This window comes from Numida meleagris, chromosome 5 (assembly GCF_002078875.1).
Source record: "Numida meleagris isolate 19003 breed g44 Domestic line chromosome 5, NumMel1.0, whole genome shotgun sequence".
Classification (NCBI taxonomy): domain Eukaryota; kingdom Metazoa; phylum Chordata; class Aves; order Galliformes; family Numididae; genus Numida; species Numida meleagris.
In genome coordinates, this window is record NC_034413.1 from 20,615,953 (window position 1) to 20,635,302 (window position 19,350).

The 19,350-nt window shown below is 36.1% G+C and overlaps 1 protein-coding gene across 3 annotated transcripts in view; it reads left to right on the forward strand.

Moving 5' to 3' along the window:
- ADK (adenosine kinase) overlaps positions 1 to 19,350 on the forward strand; it is a 279,987-nt gene that overhangs the window by 190,166 nt on the left and 70,471 nt on the right. For all 3 annotated transcript variants that reach the window (XM_021398210.1, XM_021398209.1, XM_021398211.1), the window contains one exon: positions 11,899 to 12,069. In XM_021398210.1, the coding sequence (XP_021253885.1) occupies positions 11,899 to 12,069 (171 nt within the window). The remainder of the gene's footprint in view (positions 1 to 11,898; positions 12,070 to 19,350) is intronic.

Consider the following 19,350-nt stretch of genomic DNA (forward strand, 5'->3'; position numbering starts at 1 on the left):
CCACATAGTATATATTTTTCAAATAGCTAGACGTGTACTTTTACCATAGACTTCTGGAATAATTCAGGCTCAAGTGGGCCACGGAAAGTTTGTTAGAACAACTTCAAAGTTAGACAGTTGGTATATGTTCAGTTGAATATCTCTAAGGATATTTTAAGATTTGACTCTACAATGAAAATTCTTTTTCCATGTGAAACTTCTTCAAATGTTGCAAAACTCACTTCAGTGTTAGAAACTTTGAGTTAAGTAATTTCAAATACAACTTTTATTTTTTTATTTTTTAAATCTCTTAGAATCATAGAATTAGCTAGGTTGGAAAAGACCTACAAGATCATCCAGTCCAACCATCCACCTACCACCAATAACCCCACTAAACTATGTCTCTCAACGCTATATCTAAATGTTTCTTGAACCCCTCCAGGGACGGTGACTCAACCACCTCCCTGGGCAGCCCATTCCAGCGCCTGACCACTCTTTCAGAAAAGTAGTACTTCCTAATGTCCAGCCTAAATCTCCCCTGGCACAACTTGAGGCCATTCCCTCTTGTCCTGTCACTAGTTATAAGACAGAAGAGGCCGACCCTCAGCTCACTACAGCCTCCCTTCAATACTTAAAGAGCAAGCAAATTGAATTAAAACAGATTATTTTTAAGACTAACAAACAGAAGAGGTATTGGTTCAAGGGGTTATGCTGCTCTTCCAAAACCAGAATTGCCATGTTGCCCTTGAATGCATCCTTGCTTCCTTAAAATAACAGTTTTGGAAGCTTAAGTGAATAAAAAAAAATAATCAATTACCAGTGATTTTCTGAATTGTTATTTGTATTCTGCTGTGTGGTACTTAATCTGAGAATTGACTTGGCACTATAAATTCTAATTTATGTGGCAGTTTATGAAATCCATTTGTCTGTCATATGTTGAGTGTAAAATACTGCCCACATGTTTTTATGGTTGCAGAAAAAAAGATATAATACAGAGTATTTTTAAACTGTCAAAAATTTGCAGTATTATGTCTGTATGTACATATGTGATGTATATATGTACGTGTGTGATACGTATGTCTTGTTCAGTATTTGCTGAATTCCACTTTGCCAGACATTTGTGTTTTCAGTGGAATATCTGTGACTTGCAACTGTTCCTATCAGAAGCTGTATGGTATACGACCATTTAGTACCTATTTATGATGACTGAAAAGCTGCATGAGTTTATTATATTTCTAAAGTGGCTGAAGGGATATTGACACAGACTACATATATTCTTAGTGAGCAAACAGGTGTTTGCTTACTGGGTTTCTGAGGTTTCCCATTCTGAATATTATTTTACTTGAAAACTCAGAGATGTTTTGCATCAAGAAAGGTTGGTTCTCTGCCATTGTATGAGCACCTAACTTGATCTGTTATTGATCTAAAATTGTTTTTAGAACTATTAAATGGAAAGAAAAAACTTCAGTACATTTCCTGTATTTGTAGTCCGATTTTCTGTGAAAGAGGCTGAAGAAAGAGACAGGAGTGGAGTCATTTTCAAGGAGAAAAATAAACACTCAAGGAAAAATGAAAACTCACTCAGAATATTCAAGCATCTTGAATAGTAGCATAAAGTGAAGCCCCTACTGAAACACACTTCTCCCACAATAACACAACATTGCAAAAAAGTGCCTTAGCAGAAGAGTTCTCCCAGGTTGAAACATCTGGGAGTAAAAGACTACCACTGCTCTCCGTGGCTGCAGTAGCTGTCCCGCCAGTACAAGTCGTTTTCTGAGGTGTGAGCTCACAGGTTCATCAGAATCAGAAACTTAATGTAGTCATTGTTTGGCTCTAAAAAGCTAATAGTTAGCTAATAGATATTCCTCCGACCTTTGAAGAAAGTACTCATTCAGACTGTAATAATTAAAGCTAAGCACTTACGTAGCTCTTTATGTTCAAAGTGTTCTGTAGACATTTTTACCCAATTATTACCCAAATTAAGTGAAAATATCTTTGTTTAGTGTTTACCAAATGTCCATGTTTCATGTTTCATAATAATTATTTGAATTAACCTAGTTCATGACCTTCATTTATTTGTGTTTTCAGAAACAAAGCCATGCAGTCTTTGCATAATGAAAATTAAAAGCCCAAGCAATAACATTGATGTTCTTTTAAATAATTAATTTTAATGTGTGGAAGTGTGAGCAATAAATGTTTTATTGTAAATCCTGATGTGGTAATTAATCCAAGTGATTAGGACTTAATTGTGTGTTCATAGTAAATGTTATATTTACAATGAAAGTAGGTTTTTTGGAATTCTGATTCTGAGGCAAGACTTGAGAAGGGAGTGATAGTTAAAAGGAAATGTTCATGCACTTATTTTTAAAATTGCTGTGTCGGAAATTAAAGGAAGTACATCCTTTATTACTTGAATAATTGCTTTTTCAGTTCTTAAGAACATTTTATTTTACTATACACTTAATTTTTTGCCATACAATTGCTTATACATCAAATTAAATATGTCATAAATGTACGCAAGCTGTTAAAATCAGCTAGCAAATACCTTTGGGGGCCAAAGGGTATTAGTTTTATTAATCGTTTACACCTTAATTTGGAAATAGCAAAAGCCCTATTATTCCATAAAACATATCATTATTTTCGTAGAGAGTTAGTCTCCCTGTAAGAGACGGTAGTTCCATGTCTAGTGGTAGTGATTTGGGTAGCCACATCACACACAAAATGAGTTCAGATCTCCCCCAGAGCTTTAGAGCCATTCTGTATTTTCACAAATAGAGTTTATGGAGTTTGGATCCTTGGCTGTATTGTTTGTTGTTGTTTTCCCCAGCAAAATTATGTTTTATAACTGCATTATATACATCTGTGGTTCTGTATAGAGTTCTGCTTTGCCAGTTGTGAAGCTGCTTTGTTTAAACACTTAGAGGATGAAGTAGCCTTGCAATAGTGCAATAAGCTTCTGAAATCTTTTGTTACCCCTTGATCATTTCTTTTTTCCCTTCTTCCTACCGACCATGCAACAGTATCAGTGTAGTCCTTCTGATGATATGATCTTTATTAGTGAAATAATATGCTCTTTCTATGGGGCTCTTGAAATATGTTCTAACGATAATGGTAATGACTTTGATTAATATTTAATCCCGTGCTGCTATGTTCTTATAATTTACAGGATCTCAAAGGTAGCTGGGGGGAGGGAAGAAAGGTTTCTGCCTAAGTGTTTCAGTATGAGAGTGCTTAGGGAAAAGCATGTCTATGTTTTTTTTACATCTTGTATCTCTTTTCTAACCTGATTTTGGGTAAAACCTTTCATAGCACAGCCGTGTTGTTGACAGGGAAATTCATAAGGAATAGAAGTCATGCTGGCATTGGCTTATTTTTCATGGCATTTGACTCGTTGCTCTATTTGTTTATATTGCATAACAGTCGTCATTCCTCTGAATCATCTGGGAATGTGAATGCGGAGGGTACAGACACAGCAGTGTGTGCTGGTGTGGAGCAGGAAGTGGCTGAGGGATTCTTTCCTTTTCTCGTTAGCAGGGGAGCTAGGATTTATAAATACAGCAGAGCAAGCCGAAATCAGTTTTCCCCTCCATTCCAAGAGTCACAGTATTGGTGTGCAGAGTCACAGAACCAAAATGTCTCTTGCATGTATGCAGGAGAAGTATTTTTACGGTTTTCAGAGCATGGAACATGAAGGATAAAATTCTTAGGGAAGCAGTACTAATGCACCAGGTTGGAATGTTCTCTACAAGACTTTCTGCATTTTTACAGGTCCCTTAAATAGTCAGCTGATAGCGATTATCTGCTAGTACGGTCATGATTGGTCACTGTTTCAGTCTGACAGTTTTACTTGTACTTATATAAACTGTTGTGCTGGTATAAGCACGTTTAATTTAAAAGCAACTCATTTTTTCTCTACTTCTTCAAGATTATTTGAATAAGCAAGAAATAGGTTAGGTTGCTTTATATGTTTGTTTATAGAGCTCTCAAACTGAGGATTAACTGTCTAGAGAATTAGAAACTATGCATTTGTAGTTACATAGCTTCTCTCCATTTACTAATATACTGTAAATATTATGTACACACCAAACTTGAATGAATTCAACATATGGTTGATGTTTACATAATTAATGAGATGCCAAATTATATTAATATGACAAGCCATACACATAAAAGCACATGACGCACAGTCACCAAGAGCTGAAATTAACCACACCTTTTCTTTACTTCCTGAATTGCCTACTTGCCAGGACGGGGATTCTGACTCGGGAATTGTGAACAAAATTGTGAAAATTGGGACTGAAAAATCAATTCTTTCTTCTGAACATCATAAATAATATAAATGTCAGTGTTAAGACTTGCTATTTTTTCATTAAACAGTAATTAGTATGTTTGATCCTAATTTTTAGTCTAAACACAACATTACCTTTTTGTTTATAGATGAATTAAGCATTGCTAGTTTTAATACAGAGTTGTTTTAGAAGGAGGAAAGGTGAAAGAAACAATTCCTCTCATTAGTCAACAATTAACAAATATTTGGCAACGCAGTGTTTTCTCAGTGAGGGTTCAATTGTTTTTCAATGAAGAAAAAGTGCAGCAAAGTGTTTTGAGAATACTAGGAGAAAAGAAGAAAAGTGGCTTATTTTTGATCATAGCTTGTTTGATTTGCAGCTTATATTTTATTGATGTTAATACCCTGTACTTTATAATACCTTTCAACATAGAATTTCAGTCATTTCAGTAATGTTAAGTAATTAAACCTCCCACTGCTTCTGCCAATTGAGGTGTATTTATCATTATAACTATTTTGTAAGAGGGTAAACAAAGACAAAAAAGGTTGAGTTACTTACTGAAAAGAATAAAAAAAAATCCAGACTCCTGTTTCTCAGATGATGTGTCATTAATAGCTCCCCCCAAAATATGTTAGAAATTAAATATATATAAAAACATGTCACTCCCTGAGCTTAATAAACTCACATAAAACTGTGCTGGAATGTGGAGAGAATATAGAGACTTTTTGCTTCCTCACAGAGAGGCAGACTTCAGGGAGCTATATCTAACCATCATTTTAAGATCTTAATTCATCTTTCTAAAATGAGTTTAAGTAGCTTTGCAGTTTCCAGGGAAATACGAGAATTTTTCACTTGGGATAACATTGTCCTACACCAAAGCTAGGTATATTACTGCTATTTCATGCATGCATGTATCTACACCTCGATGTTTAGGTTCTCATCCATACGTTTTGGAAGTACTCATCTCACAGTAAAGTCACGCAATTATTTTATTCTAAGTATGGCTTGGAAGAACTTCCTAGAGAATGCTTAATTTAATTGATAGTAATCAGAATGGAAAATTATTGCCAAATTGTTTAAAATTTAAAAGAAATTGCTAGTGTAAATGTAAAATAATTATTTTCTTTAATGTGCAATGCCAAATATTGGAGTTTTTCTGCTACTGTTGTAAACTGATAGATACTTATATGGCAGCAATCAGAGTTTGCTTCAGCAACAAAGAAGCTGTTCAATTCTGAAAGCAATCCTCTCCTTCTGACACATTGGCACCATCATAGAGGAGAATGTCACGGTCAATGTAAGCACATTTACTGACAGTTAGGTTTTTTCCTACGTTACTGAAAACTGTTTGAAACTTGGCTTTTATCAAAAACAGAAACTTTGACCACTTAAAATGATAAAACAATAGTTTACAGCTTAGTCATTTTCCAGTTATAAAGCAATTCTTTAATAAAAATAAACAATGCATACAGGAACAAGGCAAAACAATTACTCAGAGAAATTGTTGCATTCTTGCCATCCGAGCTTTCTGATTTCCAAGAACCGTCTCCAGTACAAACTAGACAAAGAGCAGTGGGTTTTGTTTCGTTGAGTAACTACTTGCTGACCAAGATAAAATGCAATTTGGAAATGTAATCGGTACTTTGCAGGTACTTACTAAATTCCTCAGTAACCTATTACATGAAGAAGAGATGCATAGATTAAAATAACTTCTACATATTTAATTAATTTACAGTCTGAACATTACCCAACTTATATAGTGTTTCTGTCTTCCTTAGAGGAAGTAAAAAATTAATTAAAGCACAAGTACCTTCGTTAGTAAAATGTGTGGTGTCTATTTGATTTGTGTAGGTGTTTTATTATTACTATTTCTGGAGAGTTTTAGCATCAGGAATATTTCAGTATCTATATCATTTGATACTGTTCTGTCATATCTCAGGAAGAAAAGTACTTCCATGCTTGCAACTGCCTGAAATTATTAATGCTTAAAAGTTAGAAGAAAAGGAGTTAGTAAGCCAGCTGATCTGACAGTGTTGTGGCCAGATATTTCAGTGTTACAGATACAGTCTTCTAAATTGTTCTCTGCTCGTTTAAACTCACTGAAGTACTAAGATGAAGAGGTTTGAGTCTAACTTTCCAGGAAGAATTCTTTACTTTCCTATTCTGAAAGTAGGGTAGTCTCATTGTCCCGTCTCACACTGGGTAGGACATGGACTGCACCCAGTCTGGGCTCCATGCAGCTCAGAGGCCAGAAGGCATGGGTCTTTTGGTCTCCTCTGGTTATAAGGGCACAGGGAAACCTTGTGTAAGTTATTCTGTCTGCAGCAGTTACCACAAGGTTAATTCCCCATCCCAAGAGCTGCCATGTGTTTCATCTTTGCTCCTTCTAAGCCCTGATGGTTCTGCTGGGCTACAGCAGACAAAGCTGATGGCAGAACAGAGGAAAAGTCTCCCGTGCCCAAGTGTGTGCCTTCAAGTTCTCCTTGTGTACAGAATATGCAAAACTTAGCCAACTCCAAAGCTCTGACGTGGTTATGTCTTCAGTTTAGTGGAACATGCTCTTTTGGCACATGAGGAGTCTCACTGAGTTTACTGGAAGTGCCAGCACGCTTGATGCTAGATGGCTTCTGCAGGGCTTTACTGAATCATGGTATTTATCAGGACTGTCACTGCAGAACTGTCAAAATATCACTGCCTGAAAAATTCCGCCCTTTAAATGGATGAGTGTGTGATGTCATCATAACTGCATTTTTATGTAAGTCCTTGCCATAAAATAATTTTGGATTAAATGATGTGTTCCTTTCATGTTGCCAGAATATAATTCACTCTTAATGGCAACAGACTTTTGTGTATATATCTGAAAGTTAAATATTTTGATTCACACTTAGGATTTATTGATTTTACACTGGTACCAAATGGTATTCCTAAATCAGTTCAGAATCCCATGGTTCAAAGTCTAGTCACTCATAAAGTCATTTTCTTGTAAACTGCTCTGAAAACGGGGATGGCAAGGAGACAGTAAGAGCTACAAAGAACAGAGGCCAAATGGAAGCATTTTAGTGTGTGGTAGGTTTGAGAGCAATCTCATTTTTTATTATCTCTGTATGAACTTCTGCAAATGTTGTTTCTGTGGTATTAATAATAAATCCAGAAATGCAAAGCTGTTTGTTATCATCTCAGTCTGGATTTGTCTAAACGTAAAGAAACTTAAAGAAAGTACTCACTGATTAAAAAAAGAATTGATCCTCATTGTGCAAGTATTACATATATGTAATCCAGATGAATTCAGTGTGTTTTTTTCATGTGAACAAATGATGGCAAGACTGCTCTGTTTGGATAGAACACATTATTCAGAAATACTTTCACCAAAGCCAAGGTAGTTCTGGCTTCATGAGATACTTCAGCACTCTGATGATGTGATCACACTTGTGATGCCCTTCATTTGCTGCACTCACGTCTGCTATTGCTAGTGCTACATGAGCACGGTGTAGGTCAGAAGAAACAGTTAGGTTTGCTTGGGATAAATATGAGAGAGATGCAAGGGCATTGCCTGTGTGTGAACTCACCAAATTCTTTCTACAATTCTATGAACTGTGAAAAAAAAAACAAACCACTTGATCATAAAGAACTGTCCCGTACCCGTATTATCTGGGCATATTTTAAAAGGTGCATCAAAGAATTCCAGATTATTGCAAAAGCAAGATAATTTCATATTCTCGCTTGACTTTCTCTACTGCTGTCACACATATATTAATACTGAATTTTAAAATCTCTTAAGTTATAAACAAGCTACTGTATCTCCCATAGCCATGTGTCTGCAACTCACAGATGTGTTTTTCTTATTTCTTCCTTTTTGTTTCTCTTCTTCTCACAAGGAAAACATTTTTCTCCACCAAAGAACTGTATTTAAACAGAAGTATTGCCTACAGTGAGGGACAAAAGTATGTTTGTGTTTTGTGTTTGTATACATACAAACACACGTATAAATAATTCAGTATATCACCTTATTTTCCTGCTATGTATATTAGTTCAGCTTTACTTTCTGACTTGTGGTACTATGGTACCTTCCTCCTGGCACAGAAAAGAGGCTTGTTACATTTTGAGAAGCAGAAAATAGTGGCACATCATGAACCAGTAGCATCTGGTATACTCAGCCTCAATCAGTGCATGCCAAAGGAACACAGTGCTGCAAGTATGTCTGATAGCCTTTAATGTTTAATAGGTTTTTGTAGTACAATATTGCTCCCTTTTGCTTTCTTTTGACTGCATTGTCTAATTATCATACGTCGTTGTATGTACTGCATTCTCCTGCAAACAAATACATGCACGAGAATTTCATTTCTTATATAAATGCAAGCTACCATGGCTATTGGAATTTCTGTATATTAACCAAGTGGCTCATCTTTTGCTTACAAACATTTTTGTTGTAACTGTTTCAAAACCTTTTGTTTTTGAGGGTAAAAAGGTTCCCAAAACTCTAAGAAGTAAATTGAGTTGTGTAGATGGATACAGTGTGGTTTTTGAGCATCCTCTTAATCTACTTGCCAGTGGCAATAGAACTTCTTACTAGTGCAGCACAAAGTCATCTAGACTAGTGGTCTTTATTATGTATTTTGGGAGACTTGTAACTGTCAGTAAAGAATCCATAAATGTTACTGTGAGATGAGATCACATGTACTGCCCAACAGTTCATCCATGGGAAGTCTCAAAATTGGCACTGCTATTAGAAAAAACAAACAAACAAAAACAAAACAGCACTAACACCAAAAATAAACAACAAAAGAGGAGCTTAAGAAATTAAGCAAAGGTATAAATCAGTATTGGTTCCCAGCTCATATTCCTCCACCTTATAAACTGTCCTTATTTGACATCTGAAAACTTCGCCATTGTGTCCCAGAAGCAATATCTAGACACAGTTATTCTCACACTCAAAGCTGATGCTGGCTGGCAGTTAATTGCTGCAGTAGGTGGGAGCAATTGACTGACGTGCTCCTTTGGATACATCTCACTGGTCAAAAAACAGTGGCAGCTGCAAGAGCACTAGGGCTGTGCTACTAAGGAAGATATGAAGTATTTTTACTTTGTTGTGAATCTCAGATAAGAAAACCTGTTTATTTTGGAGGAGTTCATTCCTGTTCAAAACTGTAGCATGCTGCACAAGTGTTCTGTGGCTTATCTAGCTGAGCTCTAGTGACAGTACTGGCCATAGCTGTAATTGGCATTCCACTGAAAATAGTCATGCTCCATTTAAATTTTTACAGGTGATGAGATGAGTCTCTAATTAGTTTTCTTTAAACCCAGATCAGTTCAAATTTGATGCATTTCCTTCCTACTTTATAAGTTCCACTGTGTGAATTATGCTGCAACAACTTTTTTGTTTTAGTATTACAACTTTTATTTGCTAAGAACTGTTATACTTGGCGGAGTTGTAACAAGAGTTCTCATACATGTAATTCTTAATTTCTACATGTTTCAATATTGGATAATACTTAAATAAAAATAGAAAAAAAAAAACTCTTGGAAGAATGAAATTAAATGGCACAAATGAGCTTTAGGAAACCCAGAAGGCCGAGCTGTAGCTTTTAGAGAGTTCTATCCCTTTGCTTTGCAGGATCTGAAAAGCAAGCTCTACTATCTGCATTTCAGTACTTTTTTGTTGCCTTTTCAAAGGAAAAAAGAGTTGGATGCAGGCCTGAGTTAGATCTCACGGGGATAGTGTTCTGTACCTTAAATTACAATCAGATGTATTTTCGTTCAGACACAGTTTTCATCTGAAAATTGGTAAGAAGCCTAATTATTTGACCAGGTTACTATTTACACAGACCACTGTATAGCAATCTGTGATTTATCCACAGCTGGCAACATGTGAGCCTTGAAAGGTTTTGTTTTGTGCTTGGAACAGTTTTAAAAAAAAATCTAACTCTGTTCATTAAATGAAAAAAATAAAAGATGGTAGAGATTGCTATGGAGACAAGATGTTATATAAACTGTTCATTTTAACTCTTCAGAATGTAAAAATAGCAAAGAAGCCTGGATGTTTACAGGCTTCCAGTCGTTCAAGGTACTGAGTAACTCCAAAAGAAGCAAAGCATTCTTATGCCCTTTGGACTTTTATTGTCATGTAGCGAGTCATGCCCAGATTTTGAAAGCAGTCATGTATTTGCTAGACTGGAGAGCATGGAGCAGGGAAAAAGAAGACTCTCTAAGTAGTCTTTAATCTATAGACTTCTCATTATATTATTCTTCCAGTAAGTACAATGCCTAAGATGATCTGTTAGTTGAAGTACACAGGAGAAAAACACATATAATCTGTCATTCAAAGATAGAATAATATGTATAAAAAATAGGAAATAAGATTGTTTCACTATCGTACCTTTTCGAGTTTTCCAGTGACAATGTTACAGATAGAACAGGATAGGTTTTATTTATCTGACAATCCCCCCCCACACACAACATTGTTTGCATCTGTGCCTTAGACATTATGTCTGGCCTTAAATTTAACAATTGCTGCTTTTACTTGAAAATTGCTATTATTCACTGAGTTTTGAAAACAGTTCACAGAATCACAGAACCACAGGAGTTGGAGCAGAACTCTGGAGATCTAGTCCAATCCCCCTGCTAAAGCAGGTTCCTCACCACAGGTTACAAGTAGATTAGAGGATCACCTCCTTCCACGTGAAACCAAGTTATTTCCAGATATCAAGTATCATATTCCCACCTACTTCTCTTAGCATAAATACTGCAGGCAGATGGATGTGAAAGTTGTCTAATCACAAAAAATAATGAATTTAACTATTGTCTAACTAGCACAGATATAGCGTTGAGGACAGAAAGTAATGTTAGAGAAAAGGAATGTGAACACCACAGGCTTCAAATATTACTATTAAAGAATGAAGGATAGTACTTTTGCAAGGAATGATAAACTACATTGTGCCGTTTTTAAAAGATTGAGCATAATGGTGGTAGCTGAATGTCCCACTGAGACTGTGGAGTCCACCTTTGTGTGGGCCGGGGGCAGGAGCTGCAGGTTGGCTCAGTGCTGAGAGCATCTGGGTCTCCCTTCTTGCAAACACCTGGATCCCTTTATGGAGCCGGTGGTTGTAGACAAATGAAAAATACTGGGTGGAAACATGAAAACCCATAGATTTCTCCTGTAGAACAATTACACCATACTCAGCATATTTATTAAAAACAAGGTAGTCATTTTTCAGGAAATTGATTTCATTAATCTCTTAACTGTGCATAAGCCATCTTGTTGGACTCTGGAATTAAGCAGTGCAGTTTGATTGACTCTTGTTCCAAAGAGGGCCATTTAAAATTACAGTATAGTACCTTTCAAAATACAAATACTAGTCTTGACTGCCATGGGAAAGTGTACTACACAGAAGGCAGAGGTAATGGGTTGTGTTTAACTTGGGAAGGTTTTTCTTTCTCAGTGTATGAGGGTTCTTTGTCACTTCCCTAATACATTAATGTAAAGGCAATGTTTTTATCCATAGTTGTGTGGTTTTCTTTGTAGTCTGTGTGTCGCAGAAAGGTGGGATTGAGGTGACCTTCTAGAAACAGCATACTTAATGTGATTCCTAATTTGAAGTAAGTAAAAATCTTTCTTTTGTTTGGATGCTTGCAGGGATTCTTCCTGACAGTGTCACCAGAAGCAGTATTAAAAGTGGCTACTCAGGCTTCTGCAAACAACAAGATCTTCAGCTTGAATCTTTCTGCACCATTTATTAGCCAGTTCTACAAAGAGCCTATGATGAAAGTCATGCCTTATGTTGACGTCCTCTTTGGAAATGAGACGGTGAGTGTTATAAAAGTATTTGTGTCTCTTGCATCTACCTGTTTGTGTCTATCAGCCTACTTTCCAGTCCTCCATTATACAGAAAGACAATGACCATCTAGGATATAGCTGGAGAATGAAATCCACAATCACAGGACTGTGAAATGTCAGTTGATGCCAAATATGTAACTTGACCTGTCAGATTTGCAACTTGCTTGTTTTAGTCTGGAGACATGTGAAGAAATTACTCTAGATTAAAAGAGGAAATCTCCAACATATTGGCTGCTTCCTAATGGCTGCCCATATGCATGATGTACCAGCACTGCAGTTAGATCTCTGTGGGGAAAAAACATATGAAGGGCCATTGTAGAAGTGCTGCTACTTACTTCCATACTCATATGCCTTTTCTTGATAACATTTCTGTGATGAAATAGACTCTTTGGGGAGAAGTGGTAAGAGAAAGCTAAAAACCAGTCAACTGGTTTAGAAGTCTCTCATCAATTTTTGTGGTGAATAGATTGTTAGTCTGTCTAAGGAAGGCTTATTTTTGCGATGCAGCATTTGAGAAACATTTTGCATGAAATCCTGCCTGGAAGTCCAGGGTAATAGGCAAACTGAATTCAGATTTCACTCATTGTAGTGCTATCAATTTTTTATTTTTTTCCATTTCAGAAAGTGCTCTTAACTATTAGTTTTCTTGGCACAAAATGGTTAAATAGATAAATATATCTTGGAAAGTGTGGCATACCAAATTGAAGTGTTGGCTTGTCTAAAGATAGCTATGTTAGTACTGGAAAACTATGGAAAAGTGACTTATTCCTGGTTGTGACACATGGAGTTGTACCAACACAAATCAATTTTTCTACTGTTGCTGTCTACAGATTAGGGCCTAACATTGTTACAGATACAGTACTTGAAGTATTTTTAAAATGAAGTAGGATAGGAAGTCTTTCTTAAACTGTAGCTAACAAAACAAGCACTCATTTCTTGACAATTTGCTGTTATTGCCAATTTTTGCTTTATTCCGTCTTTTGCAGTACAGTCCTCACAAGGATGATACTGAACATTCTGATTTAATAGCAATATATTATAAATAAATGAAAATTCAGATTTCACAAATTATGTAGACCAAGTCTAGTCAAGACTTGGGTGGCAGAGCTTCAGAGAAACTTCTGGGATTAAGTACTTTTAGTCTTCTGTATAAATATTGCCTCATTGAATTCATATCACACAAGTTCATAAGGTGCTGTTTTTCAGAAGATAAAACATTGATTGGTACTATTTGTATATTTGCATACTTAATAAGCAATAGTCCACTATACTGGCAAGATTCCAGTACCGGAAATTATATTCAGACTACCTTAATTTCCCCTGCCATTTCATTTTGCTATGGTATTTTTCACCTACTGTCATAAAATATTGTGTAGCACTGTTGTGTGTGTTAAAGCGTCAACTATTCCCTACATTTTCTGAAGCATTTTAGTGTATTTCAGGTAAATGACGCTATTTAAACTAAAGTGACCATCTTTAGACTTGTCTGTAGATACTTCAGAGTATTAGTCTTCTATGCTTCTTTTTTCACATAGTGTACTTGAACTTTGTAATCAGTTGAAAATCCTGGTCATCTTTTAGTCTCTGTTTTCCACTATTTAAACTGGTCATTGCTGCTTTTGGGTTGTTGAAATTATATTCACAGTGGTTTATTCTCTTTTCTTTCTGTATAACTTGAAACCACACCCTTGGCATAGTATACGTCCAGTTTATAGTAGCTGCTGTATCTTGTAATTGTCATTCTTTCTACTCTTTACATATGGTTTGTGGTAAAGAGTAGTTGCAAAACTGAAGAAAAGCTTACTCTGACATGTTCTGCCTTCTGGTAGCTTCCTTCTTTATTTATTGTTTCTATATTCATTTCATTTGCAAGTACATTCAGAACTTTTTTGTCTTTATGCATGCCTTGATGGGCAAAGAACCTCTTCAGCTAAACACCAAGATTTTGCTCATTTACTATGATTTCCTTTTGCTTTTTGCAAAGTTTTCCATCAGTTATGCTAGTTCAGTTAAATAGTTGGAGCACGTAAGTTAACATACGAGTAAGACACCCTAAGTGGTGTGGTTGTTATTGTATTAGTGCAACAATAGTCTCAGACATGAGTTTTATTCCACTCTGTGTTTATCCTCACGCTACATTATAGACCAATGCAATTTGATTGTTAAGTACTGAGCTGTTTATTTTTTTTTAGAGTAATACAAAAAACATCCAAGAACAGCAAGATTCCAAATTGCTGCTATTCCTAAACTAAAAACAATTGGCAAAGTGATTTTAAATTATGTCTTCTACTTAAAAATTTACATCTGAATGGAGATTGGTTATTTCAAGTTTCAGCCAGATGGTAATTAAAATGGGCAAGTTATAAACCTCTTGGAATAAATGTTCTAGTTTACAATGTAAATGCCAGCATACCCTTATCTGCAGTCGAGACAGTGAGCGCTGTGGTAAGAACTCAGTACGTTTATCAGTTCCAGCACTAGCTCAGTGACCATTGGTGTTTTGATCACTATTTTAAATCCCTTTTATAGCTAGCCAAACCTCTTTACTTTGGATTTTTGATATTATTAACTGTACTTCATGTAACAAATTTAGTACAGAACATTCAGAATAGGAATAATTACATGTTCATTGCTGCTAACCAATCAAGGCCATTCTGCAGTTGTAGTCTAGCAATACATGACTGGAGAACTTGATTATTGTCATTGCTTTTAATTTTTATTAAATTAAGGATTTTTTTAATAGTGTCATTTTGCAAATGATTCTTAGCAATAATACCTTCCAAGATACCATAATCACTGGATAATTAACCTGCCAGGATTAAGCACACTCTACTTTGCCTCAGGATGCTTAACTCTTGAATAAGGTCAATTATCTCCTGATGGTAACTGCTTTGTCAGAAGTTGCTGCTTAATTCATCTGTAGAGCCTCACCTTAAAATACATATTGGTTCTGAATGGTTCAAGGAGTGAAAGCTTTTAATATTACATCCCTACACAAAGTTGTGCAATGTTTCCTACACAGCAATTGCCAGTTAAGGAGCCAAAATTTGCATGTTTTTCTTTCCTAGACCTCTTTCTGCTTTCCCAGTTAGGGCCAAAATCAGGTCTCTGATGCTCTTGCAACGGGGTCAGCCCAGGAAGCACCGCTGCTGTCCTACCTTATTTGCATCTGAGAGCCCAAAGAAGTAATGGCACAGGAACATGAACTCCAACTTCTAGTCTCCCCCAAAGATGAGAGTGGCATCTCCTCAGGGAACAAAATGCTTCTAGGGGGAAAGGTCTGTGTTTTGGAACATGCAGCTGGATAGCAGTATCTTTTCTGTGGAGATGTTCAGGATTCAAGGGACTCTACAAAGCTTTCATATGATTCATCCCTGCATATAGCAGTCATTCGCGACTCAGAGAAGAGTGTTTATTAAGATATTGGTGTGTTAACCATCTTCTGGGTTCTCTTCCTTTGCATAGGCAGGTCATCACTGAGAAATTTTTAGATTGAGAAACTTCAGAATTATAGACATGCTGAGCTCCTCATCTACTAGTTCACAATAAAAACCATAATCAATCAATCTAGCTTGCATTATATGGTGTGCAACATTCAGTAAAAGTTAAGGAGAGTATGTAGAATAGAAATAATGGATTTTTTTAAAGCAGTGGTGTAATAAATAAAACTAATAGAACAAATCTTGGAAATGAGATCTTCCTCTCTGATGTATAATACTGCTGCTTCTAAACACACACTGAACAAATCAATTTCAAGACTGTAAACTGAAGTTCTGCAAAGACAGATGCTTCTGCTAGGTCTTTCGGGAAATTGATGCTGGTGCAACAGCAAGCATGCTGAAAAGAGATGAAGTTGGGTGCAAGACTTTATGCTTTAACAAACAATGACAGTAGCTTTAGTAATGGTTCTGGAGTTACGAATCCTGTGCTTTAAAAAGGCGCGTGCCTTTGTATACAGTAAGATATCAAGCAGGTCTTGTCATCATTTCATCATATAATTATAGTGAAATTGTACTTTTTTCGGTCTCAATTTAAAATGCTTTCAAGTGATGTATCAAATACTAACATAAACATTGCCACATATACATGTCGTTTAAAGATAGTCTTTATGAACCTTTATGAGCCTTTATAAAGACACATCTCCTTAATGACATGGAATCTCTTTAATGGCTGATAATAGTCATTGAAACTGATAAACTTCCTTAAAGTTTTAAAATGACAACAGTGATTAACATTCTCCTGATTTTGATCTTGCAATCACTCTGTAGTTTTGCACTTATCTTAACTGTAGGAGTGAATGCGGTTTTCTGGCATAAAATGGTCTTCAGTGCGCCAGGGTTTACACCTAAATGACAATTTCCAAGCAAATTTGTCTATTCCTTTCCTGTAACATGTAACACATTTGCAAACACCTTTCACTGCACATACTTTGGTATATAACATTTAGATATGACACTTGGACAAACCTCGGTCCTGCCTATAAACTTTGCTGGATTATCACATAGGACCAGACTGGCTTAGGAATCTCCACACAGCTCACAAGAATGAGATTTAATAGCCTCTGTAAGGTGAACGAGCCACATGGTGATTCTCTGTAATGTGCTGTACATTCATAGTGGTGTAATTGAATTGATCTGAATTTACGCCAGTCTAATTGCTTCTGTTCATACATCTCGCAGATCATTTTCCACTCTTACTGCATGCCTTTTCACACTGGTGAATTGTCTGTTTCCAAGGAAATGATTAAGAGGTAAGAGACAGGAGAAAATCAGGTGGCAGGTATAATTTGATGTGTGGAAGAAGTTTGACTTTTGATGAATGAGGAAAGGGAGGCAAACGTTTCAATCTGTTCTTCCATATCAAGAACAGGGATATAGCAAATGATGGCTGGTCATGCCATGAATCTCACAAAATTTTTTTTTGTAATTAATTTCAAGTAAGCATTCAAAATCACTTCTGAATATTTGAAAGTATTAGTGGAAGTCAAACACTAAATTGTGTCTGGATTGAAACTGAGTGTCTTGAGGAGGCACATTTTATTGAACAGTTAACTTGTTTGTATGTAAAGAGCTTTAAGAGACCTTAATTCTTTAATTTATAGGAACTGATGGGTATTGAGGGATTATTTTCAGAAGTTGTTAGTAAGATAACTTCCTTACGAATTCCACCTTTGCATTCATTTTCTAAATCTTTTTTTTCATTCTGATTTAAATTTTCAGAAATATTGTCTTAAATGAATTAAGTTGGGTGTCAATGTTTTTCATTCCAATTTATATGTCAGTATTTTCCATTTTCCAAAGGTTTTCAGAAACCAGCCCCACTGGTGAGGGAGATTATCTTCATTTCATAGACTGAGTGTGAAAGTGAGACTTGTATGTTCACTTACAGGGAGTTTGCAGTTACATTAAAAACCATACTCATTCTGACCCAGTTTATTAAATACACATGGGGAAAAAAATTGTAAGGAGACAGCTCATCTTCTCTTCTGTTTTAGCAGGTAGAGATTTTTAAGGTCAACTGCTGCTTGTGTTTGCTTTTCTAAACTGCTGTAAACAGATGGCAATTTCTTTTTATAAATCTTATATTTAAGACTGCTGCAAAAGCTTTGGAAGGAGTCTGGGAATTAAGAATTATAATTTTGAGTGGAGGAAAAATAAATGTTATTTTTCTTCAGTGTCTTTGTAGAATCTTGACACTTATTTTCTGTTGTAGATAATGCATTTTCAATTATAGGAAAGCTATGGCATTTTAATATTGCTGCTTAATTCACAGAAATAACTTTCTCGGTATTGGAATATCTAATAAATTGTGGCCAAGTGAAAAATGAGAGTGTCTCTAGCACTAGGGAGGTTGATAATGTCAGTGGCATGCCGTAAAGATGTGCTGTGGGACAGCTGCAGACACTGAATCTGCTTCTTCCTCTCTCTTCTCTCCCCACCCACCTTGTGAACTGCAGTGGCTCTCTAAGATGAAATGCTTTTAAATCATTTCCCAACCTTGCAGCCGTCATTGATAAAAGCCCTGTTACTTGAAATGATATGAATCACTGTGGAGTTAATCATACCTTATACAACAACATATTTTGTTGTGATTCATTCTGTTTCAATTAATCATCTTATTTATCTACATTGTCTCAGCTGCTGCACTGAAATTCATGAGTAATAAACAAGTAATTATTTTAGTATATTTTACCTAGTACATTATGAATGAAATGAAAATTGAGAGCCAAGTATTTAAATTGATATTTAGTGCTGCTTTCAGCTAATGTCTAGCTATTTAGGTAATTTAGGAATCCTATCTCAGAAATGGCTTTTTTCTTTTTATGGAAGGCAACTAGGTATTTAGAGAAGAAACATATACTTTACAACAGGCTTCACATCTTCAAACTAAAAATATTTTCTAGTAGTCTCTTGGAATGCTTACAGATATTTATCCTTCCTTATGCTACACAGCGTTGAGACACTTTTAAGATCACGAATACTGTACAGAATGCAGCTCAAGATCGAACATGTCCCGTGAGAAGGCAGATTTCACTGTATTTCAGCAGCTTGTGTTTTACTGACGATGACTGATAACCCTTTGCACTTTGTAGCACTTCCCAGAGTGTCTCATAGTACTTCATAAACATTAAAGCTCAGAATAAACCAAGAAAGTGGGCGTGTAGTCTTGACTCTGTTTTACAGGTGGACAATTGAGAGGTTACGTGCACAAGGTTATAAAGCAAGTCAGTGGCAGAGCCAGGAACAAAGAAAATTGAGTTCTAACTTTTTTTCTTCTGATAGTACCCTGAAATGTTGTCAGCTGCTAAATATATCTAGGGCAAAACTCACCTGTCTGGAGGAAAAGACCTGTATAGTTTGGCTTCCAATGTTTAACGTGCAATTAACATACATCTTTGAAAGCATTCTTGTCAACAGTTTACGGGCATTCAGCCCGGTTCCGTGACGAATGGGACAGGGGACCCACGGATCCACGCCCCGCGAAAGGGAAAAGGGAAAAAAGGGTAAGGAGATGAGCCTGAGAGCAAAAACAGCGGCAACAATCTGAGAAGAAACAAACTAATTTACTAAATAAGGTATCGGAATGCAAAACAACACACTATAATACAATATTATTACAATTTAAGCTAATAAATCCAATACAATGAGAGAGAATGTCCAAAAATCAAGGTAGGCCTTACTCTACTACCAACGATGACTGGGGAGCAAGGTGCTGCCAAGACGAGAGATGGGCGGAAAAAGAGGGGGAGAG